Genomic DNA, 24897 nt, shown 5'->3' with positions numbered 1-24897 from the left:
CTTTAATATTCCAGTCCTGGGCTTCTCCTGATAAACAAATTGTGTTGATTCAGTGATCTGTACAAATGTCAATTAGGGACTACAATGGAATGCATCAAACTCGTGTCATTTCTGACATGGTCTGGATTAGAAATCACGTTTCCTAAATGTCGGTGTGTTGGGAGGTCCTCCTTGTTTCTAAGGAGATTTAATTTGGCCCTCAGGCAAGCAAGACCCTTCCCACTGCATCTCTACATCTTTGCAAGGAAACTGAGCCATGTAAATACCAGCATTTAACAAAGACTCCATGTTAGAGCCCAATTGGAATTACTCCTACATCTGTCAACTTAAAAGGAAGCAGGAGACAGACACATTTTTCAGGAGTCAAAGCATCTTTCAAATATTTCTTAGTGCCTTTCTCACAGCCTTTCACCCAGACCTGGATCTCTCTGGCTTATGCATGCTTCACAGGCGACAGTTCACAAGGCAGTGATTAACTAATGGAAAAGGCAACGTGCACTAGAGGGATTTGCTTCTAATAAATTCACTCCCTGTGCATTCATTCTTCCAAAGCAAGCACAAGGACAATTAGAAAGGCAAAGCCTCTGCAGGAGCTTAGCAGGGAGAGGAGGAGACTGTATTTACACACAGAGAGATTAATTAGATTTCTGATGCTACACTGCATATTTCTTTCCACAGAAAGTATACATCTGGGAGAGCACCATGACGTGGAATTCCCCACACCAGGAGAGGGGACAGCAGGTGGTCCAGAAAGCCACACCCTTGTTTCCAAAGGAGCTGCAATGTACACTTGATTTTTTTCTCTCTCATTATGAAGCTGGTCACTAAACATTTCCCCTGGTGCTGCCTAGACTCACATTTGTTTCATCCACCCTGCTGAGTGCTTCCAATAATAATACTAAGCCCTTCTATAGTGTTTTACATCCTTAGAGCGCTATACAGAAACGCAAATTAATCCTCACAACCCACTCTGGGATGTACTATAGGGAAGTTTATCCCCATTTTACGGATAGATTAAACAACATGCTTGAGGTCACATACTGAGGTAGTGGTAGCACTGGGATTCATGTTTAGGAGTTCCTGGTTCCTAGCCCTGTGAGCTTACCATTAGACAATGCTGTTCCGCTTTTAAAATGGCATCAAACTCAGTACGGTTGAAGATTCTGGCAGGTGCAGAAACAAGAAAACCATCCAAAAGGCAGCAAGACATCTAAACAGCCCAGTGTAATGTGCAGCCCCATTGGTGCCAGGCATGGTGGGAGGGTTAAGGTGGACTGGCTGATGACAGCTTGACCCTGTTCTGGGCAGGGTTAGATGACACAATGGGATAGAACTGGGGGGGCACTCTACACCAGTGCTTCCAATATTTCTAGCACAAATGGAGCCATGACAGTGCTACAGCAACCACAGACTCCTCAGCACAGATGCAGCCCTAAAGCATAAGATGCTTGTGACAAACTGGGAATGTTCTTAATGTTTTCTGTGAATACTGTGTTGGTGCCTCAGTGTCCTCTAGGCAGTTCTTAAGAATCTGGCAGAGCAAAGGGCCAGTGCACCTAAATGCCTGACCCTCTGTCTCCTAGCAACTGATGGCCTGGGCCCCTACCCTGCAAAGGTGCCAGCTGAAGGTGTTGGAGACAAAGGGATCAGGTGACCTCCTGGCCCGGGAAAGGAGCTGAGCAGAAAGGAGGGGCTAGGAAGGGTTGTTAATCTGGAGCTGGTGGGGGTCGAGGAGTGAAGGGCAGATGTGAGGGGTCTGGCTCACTGCCCCCCAGAATGGACCCAGCTGAGGGGTCCGGTTCGCTGTATCTACAAGCTCTGTTTTAGACCCTGTTCCTGTCATCGAATAAAACCTCTGTTTTACTGGCTGGCTGAGTCATGTCTGACTGCAAAGTGAGGGTGCAGGACCCTGTGGCTTCCCCAGGACCCCGCCTGGGCGGGCTCGCTGTGGGAAGCGCACGGAGGGGCAGAGGATGCTGAATGCTCCAAGGAGAGACCCAGGAGGTGAAGACGTGTGAGCTTCTTGCCCTGAACAAGTCTGCTCCAAGGGAGAGGAGGCTCCCCAAAGTCCTAACTGGCTTGGTGGGGAGCAGTTCCAGAGCATCGCCCGGTGACTCCGTGACAACTGGTGGCAGCGGCGGGATATACTGCACCCCGTGAATGGCGCTGCTTGCAGTAAGTGACTGGTGAGCAGTAAAACAAAGGAGGGATAATGAGGACCAGGCGTGCTGAAGGCTCAGAGAGGGACGGTTTCAGGGGGCAGTTAACCTCTGGGAGTGTGTGACCAGCGAGAAGGACTGTTGGAGTAACGGGGTCCTCCTGAGGACTGCAGCGTGCAGTCTCAGGGGCGGAGGAGCTTGCCGCTCGACACTGGGAGAGAGAAGGATTTTTGCAGTAGCAGGGTTCTCCTGGGGATTGCAGGAGCAGTCCCGGGGCGGAGGAGTCTGCAGCTCGACCCTGGCAAAGAGGTGGTGATCACGAGAAGGGGTGGCACACCAGGGATTCTTCCTGGAAACTATGGGGGAGCCAAGAGCACACAGGCCTGTGAGTCCAGAGCCACTTGGGAACGGTGAAGTGATGGCCTATCACCATCTCCTTAAGAAGGACATTGTGATCCTGTGCACAAAGAGAGGGTTATGCATGGGGAAATTCACCCAGGCACAGTTAATCGTGCAGTTGGAGGAGAAGGACCGCTCTGAGGAGCAGATTCCTGGCCCAGATGGGGCTACAAGAGGATCTGAGAGCAGCTGGAGCATCAGCCAGGCATCCCCGGGAGTCTGGTCCCCAAATCAGATGAGGGTCTTCACGACTGGGTTCCCCATCAGGAGATTGGAGACTAATGGAATAGGAGCAGAGTCTAAGAGAGCGAGAAGATCATGAGAAAGTGCAACAGACTGAGGAAAAGCTGCAGGAGAAGCAGCGGCAGCATGGACGGGGGATGGTGGAGCAGAGAGACATAGGGGGCTGCCCAGGGGTCAATGGGGAAACACGCCTGTGGGGGCGAGACCCTGGGACAGAGGGAACTGTGGTGGTACAGCCCCAGATGCTGAGGGACTGTGGGACCTGGGTGAAGTTCCCTGGGGTGAAGCCCCTCGCCCTGCCTATGGCCCAGATCCCTGTGCAGACCCAGGAGGGGTCAGGCTGGCTAGTAGTTGGAGTTCTCCAGGATAGCGGCTCAGAGGTCCTGTTGGGGGGTGACTGTCTCCCCATGGGACAGGATCCAGGCCCCACTCCTGTAATGGCCAAGGGTTTGAATTCAAATCCAGGGAACCAATTGGCTAGGATGGAAATGGTCAGTGAAAATGCAAATAACCTAGTTGGCAGGGGGGAGGGGCTGCTGGGCTCAGGATACCTGCCTGCCTGTAACCAGCCCCCTGGGGCTGAGTGGGAGGGAGAGATGCTCCCCGCCCCCCTGCACACCGGAGACGGGGCTCATGCTGGCTCTGATGCTGTGACCAGAGCAGAGAGCTCGCTGCCTGCCCCCACTAGGACAGCAAGGGCAGCGCTGAGCATGGGGGGAGCTGAGACCCCAGCTGAGTGGGGGGACACCCAGGCAGGGCAGGTCAGCTGCCAAACAGGTTTGCCTGGTCCAGACGTGCTGCTGGGAAGTGATTACACAGCAGGGAGGGAGCTACCAGGGACAGGGCTCAGGGGGGCTGTGACCCCAGGCCCAGCCAGCGAGAGGGAGCAGGTCCCACTCCCTGCCCCAGCAGCTGAATTCCAGACTGAGCTGCAGAGGGATCCCTCCTTGGAGAAGCTGAGGGAACTTGCTGGTCACAGCGTTGCAAACCCCCTTGGGGAAGGCTGCAGGGACAGAGTCCTGCAGGAGAAGGGATTCCTGTACCGGGAATGGGCTCCCCAAGGGGAAATAGAACTGGGGGGAATCGGGAGGCAGCTGTTGGTGCCCCAGGAATCCACAGGGTTCTTCCAGTTCGAGCTGCTGGATGGGAGGAGAGTGAGGGGACCCCTGGACCCAGAAAGGAAGGATTGGGAGAAGAAGAGGGAAGACCCCCTGGGGGATCTCTTCCCTGAGGTGGGAGCCAATCTCCCCATCAGGTGTTACCCATTCAGAGTCACTGGGAAAGCAGCCCAGAACCTGGAGAGAGAGGTCAAGGACCTGCTGGCTTTAGATGTGATCCAGCCGTTTTACAGCCCATGGGCCTCACCCGTGGGGCTGATCCCCAAGGGAGATAGCCCCCATAAAACCAGATCATCCTATCAGAAGCTTAAAGCCATCACAGCGTCCGATGCCGACCCCATGCCTAGGCCTGGGGAGATTCCAGACAAGCTGAGGGGGATGGAGAACTTGGCCCTGGCAGACACTGATAACGTGCATCTTTAGCCAGACCTGGGAGGAACAGGTGTCCCAAGTGAAGAGAGGGCTGGGCTGCCTCAAGGAGGTGGGACTGACAGTAAAAGCTGGAGAGTGTAAGGTGGGGACGGCAGAGGTGTTTTATCTGGGCCACAAGGTGTGGAGCGGCGGCCCAAGCCCAAAGCTGGCCAAGGCCAAGCTGAGGGCTCTTAACCAAGGGAGCCCGAATCACAGACCAGAGGGCTGGGAAAAGACCCAATCCCAGCTTGAACTCCAGGGGTACTGGGGTGGCAAAGGGTGTGGGCTGCATAAACCTTCCCACATGCGGCCTGCAAGTGCCATCAAGCACACCCGACCTAAGGGAGGGCGTGAGACTGGACTGTCCTGGTGTAACTCATACCGAGGAATGGGAGAGATGCTGGGGCATCCATGGGAAAGTTGGTTGGTTCGAACTTCCCCAGGTCACTGGCTAAAGTGACCTCGCTCAGTTCAGTCTCGAAGGGGAGGAGCGATGTGACGAACTGGGAATGTTCTTAATGTTTTCTGTGAATACTGTGTTGGTGCCTCAGTGTCCTCTAGGCAGTTCTTAAGAATCTGGCAGAGCAAAGGGCCAGTGCACCTAAATGCCTGACCCTCTGTCTCCTAGCAACTGATGGCCTGGGCCCCTACCCTGCAAAGGTGCCAGCTGAAGGTGTTGGAGACAAAGGGATCAGGTGACCTCCTGGCCCAGGAAAGGAGCTGAGCAGAAAGGAGGGGCTGGGAGGGGTTGTTAGTCTGGAGCTGGTGGGGGTCGAGGAGTGAAGGGCAGATGTGAGGGGTCTGGCTCACTGTCCCCCAGAATGGACCCGGCTGAGGGGTCCGGTTCGCTGTATCTACAAGCTCTGTTTTAGACCCTGTTCCTGTCATCGAATAAACCTCTGTTTTACTGGCTGGCTGAGTCATGTCTGACTGCAAAGTGAGGGTGCAGGACCCTGTGGCTTCCCCAGGACCCCGCTGGGGTGGACTCGCTGTGGGAAACGCACGGAGGGGCAGAGGATGCTGAATGCTCCAAGGAGAGACCCAGGAGGTGAAGCTGTGTGAGCTTCTTGCCCTGAACAAGTCTGCTCCAAGGGAGAGGAGGCTCCCCAAAGTCCTAACTGGCTTGGTGGGGAGCAGTTCTAGAGCATCGCCCAGTGACTCCGTGACAATGCTTCCGCTTAGAGAAAACACAGCCTTACCTACGTCTGAATCTGCTGCCAAGGGCGGCTACAAACAACCTAGCAATGATCTCTGCTTACTGTGGACAAACAGACTGTTTGAAATCCTGGACAGTACAAGTAAAATCAAGGAAGGAACGTTACCAACAAAACAGCTGATTTCACACAATCACTGAGCAGACTCCAGAGGTTACCAGTGGCTCAGGCTATGTTAGAGCAAAGTGCTAACTGGTTTTTGGAAGGAGCAGGCCAGTGATGGTGTAATTGTGCTGGCTAATTGGCTGGGGTGCCAGTTACAGAGGAGCCAAAGGACCCTGTGACTCTAGCCAAACCCTGTGACTCTAGCATCACCCCAGTGCCAGACGGAAAGGGGCTCACTGGTATCTGGTAATGAGTTTCAGCTGGCTGATCAGGTGAATGTATCCCAATTCACTAATGTCATAACCTCTGTGTATCATGGAAGATGTCAATAGAAAGCGAGTATCATACTGATCATTAATATTATTGCAGGTATGTACCGAGGACAAATTTCAAAATTACAAAACACAGTGTGTACCAGGCAGAGCTAACATTACCCCACCCTAAACAAAGGTACTGCCACCTAAAAGGTACCTCCAAGATACATTTAGAGGCAATAACACTGCAATTTATATAGAAGGTAAATAGGATCATCAAGCCAACAAGGGGAAAAGATAATATTCAGCATCATGCAGGGGGAGGAAACAGCAGGAACAGATCAATCTGCATTTTAGCAAACACCAGCAGGGGAAGAAACCAGCATGAAAATTCCTTATCACCTTCCTCACAGCTTGAATGACCTTTACTTTGGGGAGCGGGGGTAACCTTCAGAAGAATCCATTTAAAAGGTTTACTGGACTATAAAGAGTGGGGCAAAGAACCCCAAGTGATCTTTCACCTAAGACAGAGGGACTGAACACTTCAGACTTTGTGGGAGATGCTGACCAGAGGAGTTGGTCAGCCATCTTGCCTGAAGGCAGTGTGACAGAATCTTACCTTAAACAAAGGTTGTAGCTTGTTTTGTTAAGCCTTAGTCTCTAGAAAGCATTTTTACTTTTGTTTGTTTGTAAACATTTCCAAATCCTATCACCTTTGTTAATAAACTTGTTTTACTTTTAAGTTTAAACCTGTGCTGTGTTTGACTTAAAGTCAATGTTAACTTCAGTTAATCTGACAAGCTGCTGGGTACTGTATCTTTAAAGGAACAAACAAATCTTAATACCTCTCAGGAGAGGTATTACATGTGGAGCACAGGATTTGGGGAAATGCGGAGCATAGGATTTGGGGAAAATCTGGGACTGGGTCATCTTGCCATGTGTAACAAAGGCTGGTGGATGCCAAAAAGTATGTCAGAGGTGTAACATGGAGGCTGCTAGAATCAGAGCACTGACCCAGGGCGGCTTAACACAGACATTCTGAACATGTGTGTATGCTGGCCAGAAGCACCCAGTCACGAGAGCTACAGCAGCAGACACTGAGAGGCCCTCAGGGTTACAGGGCAGGCAGTGACACTGGTTTGGATTGCACCCCAGAATGTGACAGTGCTAACTGATTGGGATGCCAGTCACAGAGGAGCCAAGGTGCCAGTCTATCCAAACCATCCTTCTCACTTCAGAGGAGGCTGGGCCACAAGTGACTGGGAAAGGAATGGGCCTCCTTGCAACAGCCCTCTGCCACTGAATTTAGCTTTTGGGGGCCGTTTGCTCTGATTGGTTTATAGTTAAGGAGCTCCAATGTTCTGAGCTGCTCTTGGGCCTTGGTAAGCATCTGCTGATGGGCAGAAGCAATGAATCAATAAGATCCACTGCAGAATAATAATACTCTGTCCATCTCTAGTGCCTCCTTCCAAGCTACAAACAATGAATTTATTCCCTCAGAATCCCATTGGCAGGTAGGGCAGTTAGTTCATTTTGCAGGTGAAGTGATTTGCCCAAGGTAAGCCAGTGGCTGAGCCGGCATTAAAGCCCACGAAGCCATGCTGCTAGCCCGCAAAAGGCAGAGGGAACAGCAGGAAGCATTTTTCACGCTCTCCTCTCTTCTCAAAGTGCCAGATTTGTGGTACCCTGAGAGCTGGCATTGCAAGATGGGGCCGCCACATGAACAAGAGGAGATTTCACAGGCTCAGGCTTTCAGCACAGCCATTATTTCAAGTTTATTGATGAACTGTGCCTGCCCCAGGTGCTTGTGTACATGAAAGTATGTGAGAATTTCTAACTGGACTCTTATAACCAACCTGTCCACCTGACAGGGACCTGCAAATAGACAGCCTGAACAACTGGTGAGAGGACGTGACTCCCAGAACCCTCCTCTTCAATTGCCTCCTCTCCCATGCACAGAGACATATCTATCTATGGTGAGCTCTCTCCTGCAAACACCACCTCAGCGTTCTTTTCCAATGCTCCCCACTGAGCCAGCTTAGCATGTCTGACTTCTCCAGTATGTCCAGTCTCTAGCGCCCAAGACTCTAGTGAAGAGAATCTTTTCCCAGACTGGTTAGGGACTGGTCACAAACCAGTCCCTGTGTCTGGAGACTGAAAAGTTATTTAAAAATTGAAACAAAATCAAGCCCTCAGCTGGAAGAGTAGCAGGGGAGAGGAGGGCTGGAGAAATACACTGGTTTCATGGAGAAACAAGGATAAGTGACACTCAAACCAGCCCCAGAGCTCCAGTTACTATGTTGAGGTGCTGAGGGTCCCGCAGCCTGCTCATCCAACAATCTTTACTTTTCTGTGTAGCAGTAGTTTTCCCTCCACTTGCTCTTCTCAGGCACCACGCCAGGTACACCAAAGGGAACAAGATTATCCTTCTCATGAATTTGGCATCAGCCCAGCCCATGTAGCTTCCAGCATGGTTCACATGCCCTCAACTGTACTAAGCTGCCCAAGAGGTTAACTCTTATCCCACTGAGACAGGTCGCCTGGAAGCCACTCTCAGATCAGGAGGGCATTTCCCACTTAATTGATTGTGAACTGAAATGTCAGGACCAGGGTAGTGCAAATCTGTGTATCACACACTGACCGCTGGCTACAGTACAGGCCACAGAATAGGCAGTTAGCTCAGCTGCAGAATAAACAGGTCTCACAATAAAATGCCCCTCCCCACAGGGTCCCCCAGCATTCACACAGCTTGTTCCTATAGCCCAGACTTCATCATCAACAAAAATGCACTCAGAATCACCTCCTCTGAATCACACTGCCACTTTCCTTATAGGGGCTACACTCAAGCCAGAGTTCCCAAACTACAAGCTGGGAACAGGTAAGCTGGCCCTGACACTTCAGGTGCTTGAAAGAGCTCTAAGGCATGTTCTTCATCATGGGGGAACTGCACTTTGGAAGCTTCCATCCCTGGCTTTGTCGCACACTCCAACACATCTCCCCCTAATCTGAGAAGTGGCAGAGATGTCCCTGAGCAGTTCAGCTGGGATCTCACTGATGAGTTAATGCAACGACAGCCCCGGCACAACCCAAACCAAGGCAGATACACAAGCCCACTTTTGGAACTGTGATCATACAATGGCAGAAGAGGGTTTGCAGCATCCGGCCCTGGCAACAGGATGACATCAGAAAGTATAATCAGCTTTTGAAGACTGGGGTAAGAGGGAGTCTAGTTAGACTCAGGCAGGGGAGAGAAGAATGAAAAAATCTTTGCACTGTCCAGTCTCTCATTCTGGGAAGGGAGAAGGGAGATGTCTGCACAAGCAGCACCATGAGGATCTTATTTACGAGCAACCATGTTCTAGAAAAAGCTTCTTTCTGAACTTTGAAGCAGAGGCCATAGCTATTGCATAGAGCTGACAAGTGAGGGCCAGGAAGAGGGAAAATGCTGTGCTCAGCTAGGCAGAGTAACCCTCAACAGAAATGAAGGTTATAAGGGAATGAGAACCTTATAACCTGGCCCCACTGCAGAGGATAACTCAGAGGCTGGTGATGCCTATTTGCAGATAGATGCTGGAATATTGACATCACAGGTGGTTCACGGGTCACCAGAACACTGTGCATATGAACTCCCTTCCACGCAGCTGGCAAACACAAGGTAGCTCTGTCAAAGAGAGGATACTGCCCAAGCTCCTACCTTCTCCAGTTCCTGAGGTGGCAGCACCTGGCTCCTGTACCTCTCGCTCTGTCTGAGTCTCTGCATTCTGCAGCAGAGGAGCCAGGGTCTGAGTACCCTGTGATGTCACCGAGGTGGTAGGGTTCCTGGGCTGCAGGCCTATGGCATTCATTAGGCCCATGTCTCTGTCCGTCCTCCATGTGGCTCTGCTTGTTCTGAATAGAGAGAAACAAATAAACCAGGAGCCAGGGGGGGCCTGACAGCTCAGCCTCCCATGTCCCTAGGAACACAACAGCATCCAACTCACTCTCCTCTCTCCATCCCAACCAGGCACCTGATAGTCTAATACAACTGCTTTGCAGGCAGAGGAATGGCACTTATATCATGCTATGAATGCCATCTCCCTCCTTGGTTTGCTGCTCACAGGACCTTCTGCTTGATGTTTAAATCACACTGGGGCCTTGTCATAGGGTCCTTTACCCAATGCTACTGCCCATAGGCTGCATGGCTGTTTGAGAGGCACGAACATACCAGCAATGCCACTAAGTCAGCATAACAAACTTTAGGCCTTCGGAGTTACTAGACTGAGCAGCTCAGGAACATACATTTATGGAACGCTTCTCTAGCTCAGGAGATGGGTCTGGGTTCAAGGGCGATTTAGCAAAGCAGGGTTGCTGCTCCTGAGTGTATGATCTGCATCGCGTCCCTCGCATTATCCTCTTGGTTTGTCAGCACCACACATTAGCTCCCCTCTAGCATGTGTTTCAGCCTTCTCCTCTGTCCAGCAGGACTGGACATGAGGCTTGTTATTTTATTTTCAGAAACAAGTAGTTGATATGTAGGAGCTTCCCAGGTGGGAGTGTTTATAGTGAAAAGGGACTTTTCTCTGCACTGGCCTCTGGCTGCCTGTCCTGCAAGTGCTGAAGGGGCTGCAAGAGATCACCTCATCCCATGGATCATATTCTTCTGTTTAATGCTCTGTAATCTTTTGATGGTCTGAACCCACCCAGCTCCCCAGCCCTCCAACAGGAATCAGAGGTTTCTCAAAGCTGTCCTGCCTCCACACCAAATGGAGAGAGAAAGGGGAAGTCCGGATTTTGCTCCCCAGCACATCACACTCCTGCAAGACTAAGACACAAGGAGAGAGATCTGATGACTAAGGAGGGGAAAGAGCTCCACCTAGCTGGAGAGGACGACAACCCTATGCATCCGATGAAGTGGGCTGTAGCCCACAAAAGCTTATGTCTCTAAGGTGCCACAAGTACTCCTGTTCTTTTCACCCTACAGAAAAGGGACAGCATCTCTCTTCTCCCACCCTGCAGTCTGACTGGGAACTTAGGACTGCTTGGGGGAGAGATGGGAGAGCTTGGACAGAACCATACTCTGAGCTCCAATTTCCTTGGGATTCTGGAGTTCAGGTATCAGATGGATAGCCTGGGGAGGGAGTGCCCATCGCTGGGGCAGGAAGCTAGAGGGGACTCCATTCCCACGTTTAGGGTACTGTGTGCATCGCTGGACAGAGGGGACTGGGATTCCCCATTGATCCTGGCTGTCTATGAAAAACCCTTCGGGATTTTGGGGGAATCTAGCTCTGCTTTTAGAATTTGTTATAAAGGAACAACTGTCCTGTGACCAAGAATTCAGGGATTAAAGTCATTAGCACTACCCTTCGATTCCTGGTCACTGGAGCTGTTTAATGGATTTGCCTTTGCCTGTAGCTGACCGATTATTCTCCGGGTACCTTCCCCAGTGCCATTGACTTTACGCAGCACTTTTCATACTCTGAGCCACACATGGCTCCCCAGCAGTTTGCCTAAGTGTGCTACTGATGGCAGGCGAGGCCAGAGGTGAGAGATGTACTTCAGTATCGTGGTCTGCCCCTCTGGGGACCAAATATTATTGCCAGTGGTGTGTCAGCTGGCATTGGCTGGGCAGTACCAAGAGAGAAGTTGTGTACCTGATGATGCCAGTAGGATGGGAGACTGGAGGGATGTATGGGCATGCAGCACTGTCAGCTGTAGTAAACCCAACAGGAAGAACCAAGACAGGGAGCACTCTGATTAGCTGCCTCTAACCCTCCTCTTTCCTCCTGAGACTCACCCAGGCCGCTCCGTGCTCCTGTTGCTGGAATGCACCGTGAAAACAGTCTCATTCAGCTGGTCCCAGTAATACTCAACTCCAGAGTTTAATGCCCTGAAATGCCAAAAGGGGGAAAACATTAGAAGGGGAGATTGTTCTATGCAAGCCCCCTACTGGCTGCCCTGCATGACAATACTCAGCACTTGTCTAATCTGCCCATCCAGCTTGGCTGAGCAGTCATAACCATCTGCAATAAGGGTGTCTACGCCTGGTGCACAGGTCTTCAGTGGGCCTCCAGGACAGGCTCAGATCCTGCCCAATTTAAACGAACATTTCTAGGGCTTATTGCTACACAGTCTACCAATGATGGAGTGCGGTCTTAGAGCATCTCTGCACTCTGAGCTGAAGGTGTAATTTTCAGCTCAGGCAGATGTTCACACACTAATTTTGATTGAGCAAGTTCACTAAAAATAGTAGTGCAGGCATGGGCTAGCTGTCTGTATAAGTCCTGTCAGAGACTCTGACGGCCAGCCCTCCGCCTGGGCTGCCACGCCTACACTGCTACTTTTGGTGCACTAGCTCGACCTAAGCTAGTGCATATACATCTATCCGAGCTGGAAATTACACCTTCAGCTGCAGCACAGATGTATCCTGAGCAAGAGAGTAGTGAACTGCTCCCTTTATTTCGGTGGTGTGTTAATTCTGAAAGACCACGTCGCAGGCATGCAGCTGCACATGCATTTATCACAATTGCATTCGTAAGTCAGGTAACTATACATCCAAGTGGGCAAGTACACAAAAGGCAGAAAAAGCACTTGTCTAAAAGGCAAGGCATCTGGCAGCATTTTACCCCACTGAGCATGCTAACAATTACTCAATACTAAACATCGAGGTACTATACAAGGGTCTTTCCTTCTACTCGTAAATCTCAGTGCAAACATCTCGCTGGCACTGACAGGTCTTCTGTGGAATAAGGATGGATGTAGCTCAGGTTCTTCGACCACAAATGTAACTTGGCCCTACCCACAGAATAGGTTTGATACAGAACAGCCCTGGCCCAAGGGCACAGACTAGAAAGGACCTAATAGGACTTTGTCATGTCTAGGGGCACAAGAAGATGCAGGAAGGGATGTGCCTGTGCATCATCCACGCTGCTCCACTAGTCACTCAGGGTCTGGAGCAGAGCAAGTGGGTCCTTCATCAGGAGCTCTGGCATGCAGTGTACGGCACTGGTGCCTTCCAGGGATTTCAGCAGTCACATTGCTTGGTTGCTGAAAGCCTGGTATGTCTAAGGTCACAAAATGCTGCTATTGTTAGTCCAGTTAGCAGACTTAGGGAAGAGGCCTCAGGTGCTGCTCCTGTCCTGCAGATACTGGGTACAAAGTGAGAAAAATATCTCAAAAGATATGAATGCACATGTGTTCCAGTCACCCTAGAATACGTGCTGCAGAAGCAGGGAGCAGTTGAGCCTCCCACATCCCATGAAGGGAAGCATACAGCTGGGAAATGCACAGTTCCCCAGAGCTCTGAGAGGCAGCCAGGCTCAGTCAGCAAGTTGCACAGAAGAGCGTGTGGAGCATGGTGAGCAGAATAAGGGCCAAAGGGCTTCTTAAAGGAACAGGCAATGCAAATACAAAGATATAGTGACACACGAAGCAAAGGGCCAGGAGGTGCCAGGCTATCCTAAAACACAGAGGAGATGATCACTGCACAGCAGGAGAATCCAGCTTGTTAACACTAGGGGTCTAAGGAAGAGGAAAGAAACAGAATTACATCTGCAGACCTGGGTTCACATTTAATATAGATCACATCAGAAACAAACAGTCTCAATCTAGTCCAGAGCAGATGTTTGTCCAGGCCATGGGAAAGTCTAGTCAGGGAAAGGCCCAGGATAAATGATATATAACCAATTAGTTCTCAAGTGCAGTGACAGAGTAATTGTGATAGCACTGGCTCAGTACTGGATTAGTGAGGAGGGCCGTGGGTCAGGAGTGAGGTGCATCAGCAGGATGGCTGCAGGAGAGGATTGAGAATTATTGCAGAGCTGTGCGTGTTGGAGGACCAGGACCAGCAAAACATAAATGGCTCTAGTTCCGGTGCAAATGCAAAAGCCAAAGAGAAGAAAACATGCACAGAGTCTGCAGAACATGATCTGTCATCACATTTTTCACTGAGCTAGTCCGACAGCATTATACCCATGTGAAAGCAGCTGCCAAGGAGCCAACTATTTACAAACTCTTCAGAATTTATTGACAGATGGCCACCCATCACTAGAAACTCCCCAATCCTCCCCAACGTTCTGCCTGATACACTGAGACAGCAAAACTTGACAACTAAGCCTACAAGGCAGCCACATTCCCTGGGAATGAAAGTCGTTCAGATCTCGCAGTGAAATCCTCCCAAAAGTGCCTAGCTGCTTTGGCATTTGAGACTACTGGCCATCAGAGCTACGCTGAGCCCAAACTCTCACCCTGTCCTCTGAAGCTCCCTCTGCCCCCAAGAGCACACAGTCCCCACAGCAGCCCATGCTGCTGCTACTCTTCATTAGGGATGCATGCCAACTGCTGCTATCATCTTCAAACAATTGGAGATATAAAATTTCAGTTCTGAGAAGGTGAACACCCCACATGCTCCACTCCCCACACCAGCTGTTCATTGGCTCCCTGCCCCCTGCATGCTCCCTTCTTGGGGAGGAGTCTAATCCAGCTTGCTGCTATCAGAGCAACAATATAGCCAGGTTGCCTGCCCTGCACATTTCAGAGAAAACAGGATTACAACTCTCACTCCCACCCCTGCCCTTTAGCCGGAGTTCTTGCTGCTACTCCCCATTTGTTGGATAGGAAGGTCCATTCTAACTCCATGCTGTCAGCTTGCCCCTTTCCCTGGGCAGGGAAATCAATAGCCATTTAATACATTACTTCATATTCAGGTCTTAAATGGTAGCATTAATCAACTAAGCTCTGCTGCCATGCTCCTATTAACCATCCATTAGCTGACCAAGGGCTGCGGCCTTTTGCTTTCATTCCCCTGGGAGAGGAGCCTGTTGGAAGCATCAGCTGCTTACCTCCACCACTGGCTCTGGGAATTCTGACAGACAGGACAAAGCAGAGTCTGTTTGATTTCATTATCTGTGGAAGTGGGATGCCCTCTTCCCTCTTCACTCAGGACCTACTCTGACCTGGTTGCTAGGTTTTCATTTAGAGTGCTCAACGGGAGGCCAGGTGAATGGCAAGTGCCATCCACCCACTCAAAGCCAATGTGCCAAGCATCCTAACTGTCCTTCTTTTGCCCTCCCTAGGCTAGCTACTCTTCCTTACCCCAACCTTTTAAAAAAGTGTCAGGATGCTGGAGTCATATGATACAATCTTTATTCCATCCTTCGCCATGCCCTTCCCTACCCTCTTTCTTTGCCTGTCGGAGACAGTATACACTCATCAGGGCAGGGACTGACTGCTCTCCCTCTAACATGCTATAAAAAGTATGGTGCTAGATTACTGGGAAAAAACAACAACAAAATAATCCTCCAGCCTTTGTGGACTCAATCTCAAGCCCAAGTGGTCTCCAGATCTCAAACAGGGAAAGGCACACTGGGATCTTTGTGGGAACTTGAGATATCCTGGTTCAGGTACAGGAAAATGGCACAATTGTGGGTACTACCATTCTCACACAAAAGGGCTGCCTGTCTCACCCTTACCATTTTAGGCTATGTTTCATTGCATAGGTAACCCAGGTGATTGGCACCCAGATTAGCCTAGCCCAGGTGTGAGCATCTCCAAAGTAAAGCCTTACCAGCGTTCATGTGTCCTCGCTAGTTCTGCACGTCATGCATGTCTAGGGGTATATCCCATGATCTTTTGAGGAGAGGCTCTAGGATTCTTTCCCAGAAAATTATGGGAGAACAGGTCTGTCCTTTGAGGGGAATACAGGAAGGGCACTAGATAACTGTCAGCACTTGAGTGATTTAGTCACAAAACAGATGGGTTCAAGCCAGAGTTGAAGCAAAACCTGGGTTTTAACGCCCATCCCAAGCGAGTAAGCTAGCCTAGCATGAAAGCATCTTTGGACCTGCACCAGAGGGTGTTCTGTGTGCATGGTTAGGGGGATGAGAGGAGGGTGTGTGGAGCTAAAAACCAGGTTAACTGTGCAGTGTAGCCATACCCTAAGATGTAATCACAGAGATGCTGCTATACTGAAGCCTCCTATTATTAAGTCTTTGTCTGCATGAGAAACTTGCATTGGTTAAATAAGGTGCAATTTTTAAACCAGTTTAGTCAAACTAGCACAACCCCCTGTGTGAACATTTTGTTCGGTTTAAACCAAGTTTATTTTGGTTTTGCTTATGATGATTTAAGAATTGGTTTAAGACAAACCAGAAAAAGCCAGTCTTGAACCAACATCAGATTGTCCACAGGGGCTTGTACCAGTTTAACTAAATCAGTTAAAAAAAAAAACAGTGCACCTTTCTTGTGTAGATGAGGCCTAAAACTTCATTTCTACATCTTGCATTACAGAACATTGTTAACTTGAAACAGTCAGTCAGTCTTGCACAATGGGTTTCCCAGTTCCAGTGGATGTCATCAAAGTCTGACTATTCAGTTGAGAGACGCAGAAAAGACGGTTACTCACCTTTGTAACTGTTGTTCTTCGAGATGTGTTGCTCACATCCACAATCACTCGAAGAAGAACTAGTACTGTACTGGAGGGAGGAATAGTGTTCAGGTAATGGGAATACCTAACTTTTGTCCTAGCAAGAACTAGGCACAGAAATGCTGGAAACAACATCTTCTGAGGCTTGAGGTGGCATCTTTCCTCGGAACAGCACTGGATGTCTCTTGGATGCAACTGCAGTAAGGAGGGCATTCACTGCCCAGGGCCTCAGAGTGAGAAATTCCAATTCTCCATGCTGCTGCTAAGTTCTTATTTTTCTTCCTTTTTATGGCTGTCAAACAAACTCCTTACGCCCTCCCTGGAAATCCCCATCAGCTTTGCTGAATGCAGAGCTGGTCACAGACTGGCTGCCCCAACAGGGTACCTGCCCCATGCTGTGTTATACAGTTGTACAAGGGCTGGGAGTAGGGCCTTCAAAAACCAAGCAGAAACAACCTAAGTAGTCTTGCCCCTCAGTCTGGGAGCACGACCTACATTGCATGTGAGCCCAGTGGGAGAGAAGAAACGGGGGCTCCTGTTCACAGATGTGCTTGATTGATTTTGCCATCCATAAGGGGAAAACTGAACACTCACCATTCGTAGTTTCCTAGGCCAGAAGGGACCATTGTGATCATCTAGTCTGTGCTGTACAGCAAAGGCCATGGAACTTCCCCAACTTAGTATCCAGAGCAGAGCTTTTAAAAAAAATCCAGTCTTGATTTTAAAAAATCCAGTGATAGAGAATCCACCACAACCCTCAGTAAATTGTTCCAGTGGTTAATTGCCCTCACTGTTAAAAATGTACACCTTATTTCCAGTCTGAATGTATCTAGCTTCGACTTCCAGCCATTGGATCATGTTATACACTTCTCCACTAGACTGAAGAGTCCATTATCAAATACTTGTTCCCCATGCAGGTACTCACAGACTGTGATCAAGCCTCCCTTTAAACGTTAAACTGAATAGACTGAGCTCTTTGTCTTAAAAAGAATTTACCAAGAGAGCTGCCCCAGGGCAAGTCCAACATCAATCCCATAGTGAGGTCATCAGGGATGAAAACTTCCAGCAGGCATATACTCATAGACGGAGATCAGTAGGGAAGTGGGACTAGGCCAACAATGCTAAAGTCTTGCTAGGCGCAGTGAAGCCAATCAGTGTGGTGGCAGAAGCCATTATGAAGAGGCTTTTATCTTGCAATGGGCTGAGCTTGCCTGGCAAGGGGGATCATGTTTCAAACAGCTCAGCTTATGGGACATGGAAATAATGCTTATCAAGATAACGCTTATATGTCTTTCATTTCAAACAATCCCAAACCCCTTAAAGTGAAATACAAGCAATGGTCAGGGATAACCTCACACCTTACTACAACCCAGAACAACCACAGTACAGTACTCCATGGAACAGAGTTGGGGCACTGTGTTCAGTTGATTCAGGGTCACCACTACCACTTCCTGCAGCCTCTAGGACAGAGGTGGGCAAACGACAGCCCGCGGGCCACATTCAGCCCACAGGACTGTCCTGCCCAGCCCTTGAGCTCCTGGCCTGGGAGGCTCACCCCCAGCCCCTCCCCTGCTGTTCTCCCTCCCCTGCAGCCTCAGCTCACTGCGCCACTGGCACAATGCTTTGGGTGGCGGGGCTGTGAGCTCTTGGCGGGTCGCACAGCTACAGAGCTGTGGCCTGACCTGGTTATCTGTGCTGCCTGGCTGCCTGTCCTGGTGCAGCTGCGCTGCCAGCCACCAGTGCTCCAGGGAGTGTGTAAGGGGGCAGGGAGCAAGGGGGGTTGGGATAGAGGGCAGGGGAGTTCGGGGTGGTGGTGGTGGGGGTGTGTGAATAGGGATTGGGGAACAGGAGGGTTGAATGGGGGCAGGGGTCCGGGGGGAGCAGTCGGGGGCAGTCAGGAGTGGAAGTTCTGGGGGCGGTCAGGGGACAGAGAGCAGGGGCGTTGGATGGGGCAGGAGTCCCATGGGGGCCTTCAGGGGGGGTCAGATAGGGGGCCAGGCCATGCACAGCTGTTTGGGGAGGCACAGCCTTCCCTAACCAGCCCTCCATACAATTTCAGAAACCCGATGCAGCCCTCAGGCCAAAAAGTTTGACCCCCCTGCTCTAGGAGGTCTCCTCATCTGAATACCAACCTAGTCTGAAGCTACTTGGCTTGTGAGATCTGAAAAGACTCAACATGAGGTGAACTAGCAGCAGACCCAATCCATACAGAACAGGGCTGGGTGAAACAGCCGGCTTTCACACTGCAAAAGCTCCTCTCTTGCTTCAAGAATATCAATTTTTAAGCCAGTTTCAGAAATCCACCATAAAGTCAATTCTGTCGTCATTGTGGGTCATTCTGTAAATTTTAAGGTTAATATATTAAACAGTTTGCATTTTCCATGACAAAAAACACCTTCTCCCCTCTTCCTGCTAGGGTGAGGGAATGAACAACCAAGTGAAAGTGCACCAGTCAATCAGGATATTGTTCTTGTTTGGAAAGGCTGAAACACCAGGACCTGCCTCCCTGGTACCCCACACAAAGCTTCCCCCAGCTCCCAGCTGTACTCCACACAATCAGCTTTTATCTCCTGCCCACAGAGAGGATGAGTAAGGGACCTAATTTCAGTGTAGTAATCATAGTGCTTGTTCCTATGAATAGCTGGACAGTACAGATTTATGTACGTGAGAGGTTTGGATCTCTCAGCAGCTGCCCAGATAGGGAAATACTAGCATCTACAGTCCTGATTTCAATACAATTTAACTTCCTGTGCAGGAGATGGATCACCGTGCAGAGAAAAAGAGAAATCCAAGGTCCTTCACCAAAGGCTCTTAAGCAAAGTAAGCAGTCATAGGGTAAGAGGTAAGGTCCTCTCATGGATCAGTTAAAAGACAAGAAACAATAGGTAGGAATAAATGGTCAGTTTTCAGAATGGACAGAGGTAAATAGTGGTGTCCCCCAGGGATCTGTATTGGGACCTGGGAAAGGGGGTAAAAAGTGAGGTGGGAAAGTTTGCAGATGATACAAAATTATTCAAGATAGTTAAGTCCAAAGCAGACAGCGAAGAGCTACAAAGGGATCTCACAAAACTGGGTGACGGGGCAACAAAATGGCAGATGAAATTTCATGTTGATAAATGCAAAATAATGCTTAAGCCAAATATTTTTTTAGTAAAAGAGGGAAGCACCAGAGAAGAGGGTTGGCTTATGAATGGATATAGAGAGGGAGAGGTGGGACACAGCCCCTCCCCCCAACAGAGGGAGAAAGGAGAGGCAGCAGAGCCAGAAGGGAAGAGGCAGAGCGAGTGAAGGACCCCCTGCTGCCGAAGTGCTGCCGAAGACCTGGACTGTCCCCGGGTATTCAAATCAGGCCCCGCAGTTCCTAAAGCCAGCCCTGTGGGAGGGTCCCGGGCGAGGGATGAGGTCATGTGGGGGGGTGGTCACAGGGGTTACTCCCCTGACTCCCAGCTACAACCCCCCCAAAAATTTCCCCACCAGTTGTTGTCCTGGCCCGTCAGGGTAAGCAGCTGGTGCGCCGGGACACTTTGTTTACTTCGGTTTTACCTCTATGCTTGCAGATGCTCGAGGTAAACAAACCATCTCGGCTCACCAGTGGCTTATCCTGATGGCCTGGGAGCCAAAGTTTGCTGACTCCTGAATTATAGGGTAGGCTTATGAACGGGTTATAAAAATTTTCCATTTCTATTTTTTGGGCGGGGGGGTGTTGGCTTATAAACGAACCGGCTTATGATCAAGTATATACGGTAATTTCCGCAAACCAACCCCCAAACCTCCCCTACACAAAAATGTGAAGCTATTTAAGGTAGGGAGTTTATACGCTCCACTAACAAGGTCTCTCCATTGAAGCTATCTGCAATGTGGAGTTTGTAAGTTCCATGAACTAAACCTATTTGGTTTGAGATCTCCTTAAATCAAGCTTCATAAGAAGAATAAAATGCTTAAACCCAGGGCCGGCTTTAGGCTGATTCAACTGATTCCCAGGAATCGGGCCCCGCGCCGAGAGCCAGAGCCCCGGCCGGAGCACAGCAAGCAGCCCCGCTCTCCCGGCCGGAGCGCGGCAAGCCACCCCGCAGCCCCGCTCTCCCGGCCGGAGCGCGGCAAGCCACCCTGCAGTCCCGCTCTCCCGGCCGGAGCCCCGGCCAGAGCGCGGCAAGCCACCCTGCAGCCCCGCTCTCCTGGCCAGAGCCCTGGCCGGAGCGCGGCAAACCGCCCTGCAGCCCCGCTCTCCCGGCTGGAGCCTCGGCAAGCAGCCCCACTCTCCTGGCAGGAGCCCCGGCCGGAGTGCAGCAAGCAGCCCCGCTCTCCCGGCCGAAGCGTGGCAAGTCTCCTCGCTCTCCCGGCTGGAGCCTCAGCCGGAGTGCGGCAAGCCACCTTGCAGCCCTGCTCTCCCGGCCGGAGCCGCGGCTGGAGAGTGGCAAGCAGCCCCGCACTCCCTGTTGGAGCTCCGGGCCCTTTAAATAGTCCCCATAGCCCTGGGATAGCGAGGCGCTCTGGGAGCTATTTAAAGGGCAGGGGCTCCAGCTGCCTCTGCCACTCTGTCCTTTAAATAGCTGCCGGAGCCCCGCCACCCCCATGTATTCTCCAGGGCTCTCGCCGCTATTTAAAAGGTCTGGGGCAGGGTATAAGCAGGGGAGCCCTGGGCCCTTTAAATAACCCCCAGAGCCCTGGGATAGCGGGAGGCTTGGTGGCCATTTAAAGGGCCGGGGCTCCAGCTGCCTCTGCTGCACCCCCTGCCCTGCCCCCAGCCAGCTCTGCACTCCGTGCCCACAGCCAGCCTCTGCCAAACCCCCTGCCCTGTCTCCAGCCACCCCCTGCCACACACCCCTGTGGCCCTGCCCAAAGCCAGCCAGCCCCCACACACCCCTGCCCGCACCAGCCATGCACACCCTGCCCACACCCAGCCCCAATCCCCCTGCCCTATGTCCAGCCAACCCCGCTGCACTCCCCTGCCTGAAGCCAGCCAGTTCTGCACTCCTCTGTCTCCAGCCCTCACAACCCCTGCTGCACCCCCCCTGCGGCCCTGCCTGAAGCCTGCCCACCCGACACCCCCGTCTCCAGCCAGCCCTGCACCCCTTTCCCTGCCTGCAGCTAGACCCTACCTCCAGTCAGCCCCATGTCCACTGCTGCCCTGCAGTTCCCAGGGCAGTAACCCTGCACACCTGCTTCAATGAGGGGGGCAGGGAGCAGCTGGGACCCACACATGTGCACACCTGCAGGGAGTGGCAGGGACCCACACATGTGAAATGGTGGTCATTAATACGCAATCAACAGCATATATGATGCAATGTACATAATATACAATTGTATTATTTATATAGTTATGGAAAGTAAATAATACATGGAAGAAATGAAAGGCTTTTTTTACATTTTTTTTTTTTTTTTTTTTAGTCATCCCTGCCAGGGCCCCACCGAAAATGTTCGAATTGGGCCCCGCACTTCCTAAAGCCGGCCCTGCTTAAACCACTCTAAGGACTTAGTGTGGCTTCAACTGGATCATGGACTTAAGACTAACACTGCTCAAGCTGCTTTGATCCCTTATGTTCTCTTAATAAGATGTTTATGTCCTGTCAGGTCTTAGAGTGGCTTAAACTACTTAAGATGTTTAAAATCTTTAGGGCAGTTCAAACTGCTTAAACCCTCTACGAAATTAAACATCTTAAACTGAAATAAGGGCTTAGAGCCAAGTAAACTGTTTAATCTACTTTAAACACAATGGTTTAGCAGCAATTAATGTATAATCAGTTCAAAGTAGACTTGTTTTGTAGATCTTATGGAGAATTAATCAAGACAAATGGGGAAAACGGCTTCAATTGGGAGGAAGTTGCTTCTAAAGTTCTGAACATTTAAGGCTAGAAAGCATAACAAAAAGCTTTCAGATAGAGCGTTCTAGTGGGCATGCATGAAGCTGCCAAATTTTAAACATTCACCAGTTACAGAATCAAAATCTTGGCTTGACTGAATTCTCGGAGAGATCCAGAAACCAAACCAAGTTTGATATATTTCTAGTCTCAGCAGCTTTGAAATTAGTTAAGTAAATAAACTTCTTCTAACTGGAATATACGGAGAATTGGGAGAGGGGGGGAAGTAGCAGCATACATTTTTTCCCGTTCTAATAATGAGGGGAAAAAATGCTCCACCAATTACTTTCCATAAAAGTTAATATTTGGATTGAGATCAAACATGGAACATTTCAATTCATAAGAATATCTGAAAGTTATGAACAATTGAAAGAGAGAGCAGGTAAAAGAGAAGCAGGAACTCAACCTTGGCTATTGTGGGATCTACCCAAGCTCACTACAACACTTTGACAAACCACTACCATCCCTCTGTCAAAAAAACAGCAGGTAAGGAACAGGGAAGATGGCTCCATAATGGACTGCACCAAAGTTTAGAAGATAAAAAAACTGTACTGCAAATGGCTGAGGAAGCAACCAAACAAGGACAGTCAGTTAAGGCTTGCAGGGAAAAGGTGAATGCTGCAACAAAGCAGAATGAGTTAGTGCTGTCAAATGGGGAAAATAAGGGGTTTTCTAAAATTATCATTAGTTTCATCCCTGATGAGTCAAGTGGCTGAGATCCTGAACTGTTTTTTGAAATTTGCATTGAAAAAAAAAAATCAATGGAAGTTTAAACCAATTAGGAGCAAGAAAATGTCTAAAAAGTGTTCTTGACAAAAGACAGGTAAGAGAACATTTGGAAAAAATGGAGCCCATTTGAGAGAGGTTGTCATCCTTGGAGATTTCAACACCCACCAACAAGGCCACAGATACAAAAGCTCAAAAACTCATTTTCTCATTTGCCTCTGTAGGACTTTCACAGGTCATCTCTGGTCAAACCCATACAGCTGGTCACACCCTGGACCTGATCTTTGGTCTGTCTAGTCTGAGGACACTGCAACCCAAGCCATCACTTCATTAAGGCCATGGCCAAAGTTCTTCCAGCTCTCAGGCAACAAGACAGACCCACAATCCCAATTCAACCATGCAGACTCATGGATTCCAACACATTCCAAACGCCTTCCAAAGGACAACAGCGCTCCAAACAAACGATGACGAACCAAGGTCCCAGTGTATCATTTTCACTAGACTCAGCCATTAATAGGCTGGCCCCCAAAGGGTCCTTCCTTCCCATTACTTCCACAGTTCTCCTTGGTTTCCTAAACTCTGCACAGGATGAAGAGAGAGGGGTGGAAACCCAAGTACTGATGCCAGTAAACAAAGGCTGATACAGACAGGATGAAACAATGAATTCCTCCAAGCCTACGCTGAGGCAGTACTATAGGCAAAGAGAGCATTTCCATCAGTCATCACGGAAGCTGCCAAATCCCACCTCCAGGAGCAATCCAGCATGATAAACCACTTTTCAATCCTGAGTGTCTAGAACAGAGCACCAAGTGCAGGGAAAACTCTCATCCTACGTCGCTGAACAGATCACAAATCTTTGGGAAGCTCTCTCAAAAACATGGATCCTTTCTGCCTATACCCACTGACTGCCAGCATGCCTCCACTCCCAGAGTTCACTGCGTTCACTCACCATCAAGTTCTGAACACCCTGAAGAAGTCCTGTCCCAAATCCTGTGAATCCCACTCATGCCCTTCCAGGCTTGCAAAAGCATCATGTGCAACGGGCATCACTCCTCTGAGGCACTGGCTGTTTCAGTCAGAAGGACTCTCTCTTTCCTCCTTCAAATACATAACAGTTCAACACTGAAGAAACCCACCTTGGATATATCAGTTCTAGCCAACTACTGATCAGTGTCAAACCCCACACTCCTGAACAAGCTCAGAGAAACTAGCTAAAGGCCAACTACACACTCATCTAACAAATTGATATTCTAAACCCAGAACAATCTGGATTCAAGCCAGAATATGGATCTGAAACTGTTTATTGGCACTGATGGATAATCTGCTCCTGGTCAGAGGGCAGACATCCATTCTCATTCACTTCTTTGACCTTGCCTTCTTTAACATAAATACATAGCAACATGTCTATTAAACAAAACAGAATCCTACCCAAACAAGAGATTCCACTGTATGTAAATCTCCCCCTGGGGACAAGATGACACAGATGTTAGTCACGTCGCTTTAATGCATATTGGAAGAACACTCAGATACTCCAGTGATGAGTATGGTATAAGAACCTACATAGAATAGAATAAGGTGGTTGTACAATGTGCACTCCAAGATGGTAAGAAAATTACCAGATCAACTTCTGTGCAACTGATGACTATTTTTGACAAGTTACATAAAACTGGGGAGGTACCTGAAGACCACAGAAAACAAATGTAGCACTGATCTTCAAAGAGAGAAGGTCAATTTAATTTGGCAATTACTGTCTCTCCTCAGCCTAACCCCCTCCTTTCCTGCCCCTATATAAAACAGATGGAATAATAATTAATTGAATATCCAGAAGGAAACAGAAGAATGAGCAATAAGCAATATTTTGGGGGGTTAGAGAGAATTTCTTGCCAGATAAACTGTTGCTTTTCTTGACTGAATTACAAAATTAGCGAATGAAAGGAAAGGTAAATGTGATATACTTGGATTTTAATGATTTATCGGGTATGGTGTCTCACACAAATCTTACTCAACATAT

General features: G+C 49.6%; 1 protein-coding gene across 1 annotated transcript in view; it reads right to left on the bottom strand.

Moving 5' to 3' along the window:
* Nucleotides 1–24897, bottom strand: part of AMBRA1 (autophagy and beclin 1 regulator 1) — a 218233-nt gene that overhangs the window by 12679 nt on the left and 180657 nt on the right. Inside the window, 2 exon segments of the mRNA XM_030559918.1 lie at nt 9598–9791; nt 11677–11769. Coding sequence (XP_030415778.1) covers nt 9598–9791; nt 11677–11769 — 287 coding nt within the window.

Source organism: Gopherus evgoodei, chromosome 4, assembly GCF_007399415.2.
Source record: "Gopherus evgoodei ecotype Sinaloan lineage chromosome 4, rGopEvg1_v1.p, whole genome shotgun sequence".
Lineage (NCBI taxonomy): Eukaryota > Metazoa > Chordata > Testudines > Testudinidae > Gopherus > Gopherus evgoodei.
This window is presented reverse-complemented; position numbering and strand designations above follow the sequence as displayed.